General features: G+C 36.0%; 1 protein-coding gene across 1 annotated transcript in view; it reads left to right on the top strand.

Moving 5' to 3' along the window:
• LOC109919731 (guanine nucleotide-binding protein G(i) subunit alpha-3) overlaps positions 1 to 4,618 on the top strand; it is a 34,309-nt gene extending 29,691 nt beyond the window's left edge. Inside the window, exons 7-9 of the mRNA XM_048611951.1 lie at positions 1,168 to 1,321; positions 1,791 to 2,006; positions 2,252 to 4,618. Of these exons, the coding sequence (XP_048467908.1) occupies positions 1,168 to 1,321; positions 1,791 to 1,981 (345 nt within the window). The 3' untranslated portion in view covers positions 1,982 to 2,006; positions 2,252 to 4,618. The remainder of the gene's footprint in view (positions 1 to 1,167; positions 1,322 to 1,790; positions 2,007 to 2,251) is intronic.
• The last annotated feature ends 3,354 nt before the right edge of the window (positions 4,619 to 7,972 follow it).

The following is a 7,972-nucleotide window of genomic DNA, read 5'->3' as shown; positions in this document are numbered from 1 at the left end:
ATCATATATGTATATCGTATATCATATATGTATATCGTATATCATATGATGGAGATATTTTCTTTGATTGGAGGAACAGTTCAAATGTGAGTGATATAGTCAGGATTTAGTGGGATGACTTCAGCTTTTACACAGGAGTTTTGTAAGTAAATTTCAGGTGTAGTTATTAGGACGGGTATGCTTGAGTTTCACTCAGTGGTCCAAACTGAAAAATATGTGAATTTTTCATAAGTTACACTACTGATTTAGCCCTTATGTTGTAATTGAAAGGGTTTACATGAGCAGCATGCGAATTAGGACCAGAAATAAACTACGCAGTCCTTTTGAGCTTGCTCCTCCATTCAGTAAAACATGCTTGTCTGTTTGTGTTTGAATTCCACATTCGCAACTCTCTGACAAGAATCTACATCTACAAGAAAAGCATTTTGACCCCCCCTCCACTGCCTTCTGTAGCAGAAAAATCCAAAGTAAATATTATCCAGAGAAAGTTTATAGGAAACATAATTCTGTACTATAGGATTTGTTTCTTAGTGTAAATAATACATGTAGTTAAATTATGGGGAATTTATTAATATGTTCACATTGGTTTGTAAGAGCATTTTGTACTATGTGAAATGTGCGGAATTAAATTAAAACAATTTCAGAATTATATTTAAATTGTCAGATTGCTCAGTCAGTGGTAAGAACTGAATGGGCAGTAATCATCATGATTGTGTTTTGATATATCTATTTATTATTTTAAAAGAGAAGGAAGTGTTAGCTTTTTAGTAGATCACATTTATAGTCTCGTTGCAGGCATGGAGATGCGTGTCATTAATGGCATTTTGATGCTGAATAATTTAATCAAACATCTATTGCATCCCTTTAGAAAATGTATATGGTTTCCTGTCTTGCTCTCTCTCTGCCCGCTCACCCCCACCCCTGGCCACCGCCCCCTATCCCCCCCCTCACTGCCTCTTGAGCGTGTATTCTGCAATAAAAAAAACTTCGTACAACGTGAAATAAGACTTAGTCTAGCTTTTACAGTGTGACTTTTTTATGTATTAACATTGCCTACTAGTTATTTGGTGATTTTTTTTTTCTTTGGCATATGTTGGGTGGTTATTGCAGACGAGGATTAAGCTGATAATCTTAGTTAACAAGTACAATCAAATTTTGTCTTCCTAGAACCGAATGCATGAAAGTATGAAACTTTTTGATAGCATTTGCAACAACAAGTGGTTTACAGACACGTCCATTATTCTGTTCCTGAATAAAAAAGATCTGTTTGAAGAGAAGATTAGGAGAAGTCCTCTGACAATTTGTTACCCAGAATATACAGGTAATCTGTTGCTACATGTCTTGGAATTTTTGTACTTTTGACTTGAAATCATTTTAATCAAAGTTGGATTTAGTGGTTTGTGTTGTTAATCTTTTTAAAGTATCAAATAGCAGTGAATGTAATACAATTGCATAAATTTGTAATGCATTGCACCTCAGCTGCATAGATTGGTAAATGTTTAGAGACGTGTTACAGGCTTGAAGCACTCATGGCAATAATGCTATAAACACAGCTTCATTTAACATGGTAGATCTCCAGCAGTTTTGAAATTTTGAATTCATCGTATCTGTTGATGCTGTTGTTCCATATATTCTATAGAAATGCTTATCACTTTGTCAAATCAGTTTCTGAGCTAGGTTCCATTGTTACTAGTTGCTAATGCTATCACCTGTTTAAAAAATACAGGATTTTATTTGCAGCATTGGTAGTTGTCCCTTGTCTAATGCAAGCTAATTTTTCTTTTGACTAGGATCCAACACGTACGAGGAAGCTGCAGCGTATATTCAGTGTCACTTTGAAGATCTGAATAGACGAAAAGAAACCAAAGAAATCTACACTCATTTCACATGTGCCACAGATACCAAGAATGTGCAATTTGTGTTTGATGCAGTGACAGATGTCATCATCAAAAATAATTTGAAGGAATGTGGATTATACTAGGACTTGTTATTGAGAGCACACTCAGGTGAGGGATTGCAAGCTAACTACAGACTTGTTATAGTACCCTGTAATACTGTATTTTTGTAGAGGCTGGTGGGGGTTTAAAGAATTGTAAGTTACTAGACATAATAAAACTTTCACAAACAAAACAGACAGTAAGATTAGAATTTTTAGTATTATTGTACCTTGCTGAATGGAAAGCTTACTTTTTATTAGCTGTATTTTCCTTAATGCAGTTTTTGAAAACATCTAAATTTACTTTTCTCTTAGGTTTTTTTTGTTAATAAAAGAGCCTGCAGGTGGACCATTTTATTCCCTGGTTATGCTGCCTGGCAGAGGTTAAAAGCGAAATGACTGACGTCATGAGGGAGGCTGCATGCAAGATATTCAATACTAAATACGTATTATGAACACTTTTTTTTTTTAAATTGTGTTTTAGTCTGAAATGAGTAATGTACATAATGTACTTTTAACTGATTCAGCACTGTTGGGGGGAAAGAAAAATTTTGCTTTTTCATTTCCAGTTCTTTTTGTCTTTGGTTTGTTGATACACAATTGTATTGAATGATTGATAGGTGACTCAATCTATGACCATTGTTATTTTTTTGGATGGTATTTCATTAAGTGTTTTTGATCCCTATTTCTTGCAAAATATAGCTAAACTTTATAGCGAGAGTTGTTGAAACTTGTTTTGTTATAACTGATCATCACTGCTTTCAATCATTCTAATTGACGTTTGAACCAATATGAAATTCAAGGATTGTATTAAGTTGTATTTCTTTTTAACATATAAGAAATTATGTTCTATGATAGTAGAACTGATTAGCCCAACAAAAAGAGAAACTAAATACTTCTGTAGCCCAAAAACCATTGCAAGTAATTTCAAGTGTATTTGTCCAGTTAAAAAGCAATATTAAGATCCACAGAATATAGCGACTCGTGAACTGATGATTTAGCAACTTAGTATTATCCTCTAGCTATATGTAAAACTATGCACTGCCATTGAAATTTCAAGTGCCATCTATTGTTCAAAGTTTGCCAAATAATAAAACAATGCATGGCTTTAAATCTAGCCGGTTAAATTCAAGCCAAACTTTTTTTCCTAATGAATTACCTGCTATGTTTTACCTATTTTTATTTCAGGTTTGAAATCTGTTGATTTTTTTTTAACTGCAGTGATTTTGATCTGGAACTCCATTAAACTGAGTTCATGCTTCCTGTTCATTTCAGAATGTTAATAAAATTACCGTGACCTAAAAAGAATTTTGAATATCAGTTATGATCTGTGAAGTAGAATTGTACTTCTGTCACTAGATTATTTTCATAATATAGCACTGCCATGTAGACCACAAGAAAAAAAAAATCATTAAAAATCTAACCTAATATTTTAAGAGGTGATAGCTATTTAGGAACTTCCTTTTATCAGTCTTTGCCATAGTTGTTCATAACATTTACCATGGTTGGTTCACTTGCCATAGTATTGTTAAATATTGCCATGTTTATAACAAGGAATCCCTGTGAACTCTGCAGGTTCTATCTTTCCCATGCATCTGCACACTTAAAGTAGTTGTCACATTTGAGTTATGTTGAAGATTACAAGTCACTTTTTTAAAGCTATCTCTGAAAGCTCATCAAGCAAGTACATCTTCCATTCCAATCCATTTTTATGATCATTAGGTTATGTGTATTTATTGTCAAGAATTGGTATGTTTGTTAACAGATTCTTTTCTACATGAATTTGCCAATGTTATTGCCCTTGGGCCTCAAACCCATGTTACGCAAAGAAGTTTTAGAGAGAAAGTGATGGTTGTGAATGAGGGGATAAGTGATTTTGAATGGGCATTTTTAAGTGACTGAATCAAAATGAAGTCAAAACCTTGCTGTTAGTGAAGCTTGGTTTTAAATCCCATGGTAATTGCATTTTTAAATAATCATTGTACATTGTTGTTATAGTAAATATATACTTATAGCAATACGCGTTTTCTGTATTTTTGTTCCATTTGTTGCCTCTCCTGAATGAACAGTTTTGTTTGTATTTCTATTACTCCTATGTTTGAGGCTGGACCGGAATTCCTTCTGTGATCTGTCACTGCTGGAATAAGTGCCATATATTGAAGAATTTCCTGTACATAACTTGTGATATCATAATTGTCATAATCATTATTGTTTACAAGGGACTTTGATACATATTTGGCAACAGAATTTTAAGGGAATGGGAAGTTTGGACCAAAATAGACTGGCTTCTTCTGATCAATTTTTATGATGTGCGTTTGAATAGCAATCCTTTTTACAGGATTTGATGTGAGCGTGACTCATAGAACATGGATGTGGGAGAGTGGGAGGAGATTACTTTTTTAAAAATTCTTAAGTTGCCAGTTGATGAGCTACATGTAGTACAAGCTAAACAAGAACTTGGTGACCTTCATTATCCTCACTTTTCCATAACTGAAGATTTTATCTCGATCTGAGACACCTTTGGAGAAAAGCTACCCTATGTATATTGATCATCATGGTTAAATGTAGAATAAAACAATTCAGTGGGAAAAGTAACCAATTCATTCTCAAGACAGTTTTTTAATTTCTGTAGATATTGCTGTGCATTTTAAGAATAAAGGCAGTTGCCCATTGTACTTTTAATTCTAGGCTACGGTTTGATTTTCTTTCACTTCAAAGTGGTTGGCGTTTGTCTTCAACCTGTTAGGTATGCGATTTTTTTCCTCCAATTTCAAACTATTCACAGCCTTTTAATTGATGTAATCGGAAAAGTAAACTGCTAATTTACAGTAGAGAAAATCCAGGTGACATCTCAGTGTAGGACTTCTGGTTTTACCTGAACTTTGAATATGTAGGAGTTGGTGATAGACTGCAAGAAAAATAATGTAAAACATAGCTAATGAAGTTGAGTCAGATGATAAAGCATTAAAGGAGAGCATGGTTTGTCTGTATCAGGCATATATGCATGTTTAAAAGTCACCTTTAAGTGGTTGCACTCAAAACATTAACGCTTTCTCTCTGCACAGATGCTACCAGACATGCTGAGTTTCTCCACTATTTGTGGCCTCCTATTCATTGCCAGGAGTCCCTTCCACGGCTTAAAAGTTCTCCATGACTGCCTTAAAATTCGGCTCGATGGATGCGATCAGAAATTGTAAAACATTCTGGAGCCTATAAAGCTAGGGACATGCAGGCAAATCCATTTCATGCTTCCATTGCAGTATGTACATATGATACCCCAAGAAGAAGTTGATATTTACACTAGAAGCATGCTGATAACTGGAGGCTTGGTATGAATAAAATGCTCTGTTGTAGATGGGTCATGTTTTTGTAATAGTGCCAGATAGAGTGCTGCTACTAGATGAGTCCTATGTAACTGTATAGCCCACAACCTGAAGAATGTTTTTTTTCTAGTATATAGTTGATTCACTTTGGAAGGAGTAACAGGAATACAGAGTACTGGGCTAATGGTAAGATTCTTGGTAGTGTGGATGAGCAGAGAGATCTCGGTGTCCATGTGCATAGATCACTGAAAGTTGCCACCCAGGTTGATAGCGTTGTTAAGAAGGCGTACAGTATGTTAGGTTTTATTGGTAGAGGGATTGAGTTTCGGAGCCATGAGGTCATGTTGCAGCTGTACAAAACTCTGGTGCGGCTGCACTTGGAGTATTGCGTACAGTTCTGGTCACCAGATTATAGGAAGGATGTGGAAGCATTGGAAAGGGTGCAGAGGAGATTTACCAGGATGTTGCCTGGTATGGAGGGAAGGTCTTATGAGGAAAGGCTGAGGGTCTTGAGGCTGTTTTCGTTAGAGAGAAGAAGGTTAAGAGGTGACTTGATAGAGACATACAAGATGATCAGAGGATTAGATAGGGTGGACAGTGGGAGCCTTTTTCCTCGGATGGTGATGGCTAGCATGAGGGGACATAGCTTTAAATTGAGGGGTGATAGATATAGGACAGATGTCAGAGGTAGGTTCTTTACTCAGAGAGTAGTAAGGGCGTGGAATGCCTTGCCTGCAAAAATAGTAGACTCGCCCACTTTAAGGGCATTTAAATGGTCATTGGATAAACATATGGATGATAATGGAATAGTTTAGGTTAGATGGGCTTCAGATTGGTTTCACAGATCGGCGCAACATCGAGGGCCAAAGGGCCTGTACTGCGCTGTAATGTTCTATGTTCTATAGTCAGATGTTTTCATTAAGTGAAGAATATTAAAACATCTGTTTATAAAATAACTTTGTGTAGAATTCTACCGTGCTGTTACGAATTTCAGAACATGGGTTTATTTTGGACTAAGTTGCTACATAGTAAGTTCCTGACGTCCAATCAATAGTTAGGAGTAACAAGCAAAACAGATGGAAGAGGATGGTTATTTCAAAACTAGTGAGGTTAGGCACTTCACACACTACTTTACACAGCAAGTTACAGAAGGCTATTGGCAAAGGCTTTGATAGGATTAACTGGCTGCTCTTTAATGATTTCTGGAGGGAAGAAGTTTGTTTTTCACACATTTGTTCACATTTGCTATCTTTAATATGATGTGTTTCAAGATTGATTTTCCAAGTTATTTGGATAAATTAATCTTTGACAGTGAACTGTGGTATTTTCTAAAAGCTCTTCTAGTCACTCAGTGTATTGATTGTCTTTTTTAAAACATGACACCTATTGCTTGGATATTTTGTAAATTTTCGCCAAACTGCTGTTCTGATTTTATTTAATTTAGTAACCTGTGGGTTATTTTAACATGCTTTATAGCTTAGACTTTGAGTTTTGTTTGTAAAAACTGTTACTGTTCTAAATTCAATATGAGAGTTTGGGATTGACACTGGACTCTGTTCTTGCTTGGACTTAACTACAATAAATGCTGATTTTTTATGAAAGTAATAAAGCCTCTTTGTAGTGAAGTAAGAACAGAAATGAAGTGTCACTTCAGTTATAGCCCATGTATCTCAGATAAAGTACGATACAGTTTTAATTTTAAATTGATATTAGATCATGAGATTTTCAAAACAGTCTCATCTTTATTTCTTTCAGGGATCAGCATTGTTTTAGGGGCTCCTTGAGAATTTTTTCAGGTTTTTTTGGTTTTCGGGGCTACTTTCAGTAACTCTTAGATGTATTTACATAGCAACATTTCCTTCAGTATTATATTGTTTTTTGTTTTTTGGCAAGGTCTATGACATCTGGCATTTTTACAACGTGTATGCGCACCAATCCTGAAACGTGTGTTCACAGTTTCAGAAACTCGACCTCGTTACATAGGCTTCTGATGAACATCATATGCTAAAATACTATGCATGTACAGAAAAGAAGGGTGTCATTGAAATGGAGTTTGAAAGGGGATTGCATAAAGACAATGGGGGATAGTGAGTGAGGGTGGAAGGTTCTCCTCTCCCATCTTCCGGTCCCATCCCCCTGCCAACTAACAGCACCCCCTGCCTTCACAGCCCCACTGTGTCTCCCCTCCCCTCACAGACACTGTCTCTTCTCCCTGTAATGGACCTCCCATTTCTTCATCCCATGCCTTTTTTTAGGGCTACCGATCACTTCAAATCCCCATTATCCGTCTTGCTGTCCCCCATGTCTCCCCGCTACCAACATCCCCATGGATTCCATCTCCTTAACCACCCTATGCCATTCTTGTCTTTCTTTTCACTCACCCTCTTTACAGCCCCTATCTGTTCTGTTTCCCCCTCCATGCCCTTTACAAACCCTGACTTTCCTTTTTTTCCCCTCTCTATCCCTAACAGCCCACCCCATCCCTCATTCAGTTGCAGCAAGTTTAAATGCATTTCTGTGAACTTAAGCACTTCATGGCACACGTGAGATCTGTAGTCAAGGCTTTTTTAATGGATGATCTCAAAGATTGTATACATATATTGAACTTTTTAAACTTTGAATCTGTAAATAAGATGTTTTTGTTAATTTATTGTAAATAAATCTTTGTCCAGTTTCAAAAATGAAGATCCTAAATTAATGATACAAGGTGATA

The sequence above is a fragment of the Rhincodon typus genome, chromosome 25, assembly GCF_021869965.1.
Source record: "Rhincodon typus isolate 14 chromosome 25, sRhiTyp1.1, whole genome shotgun sequence".
NCBI classification, from domain to species: Eukaryota; Metazoa; Chordata; class Chondrichthyes; order Orectolobiformes; family Rhincodontidae; genus Rhincodon; species Rhincodon typus.
Note: the sequence above shows the minus strand (reverse complement) of the source record. Positions and strands in the feature narration are given on the sequence as shown.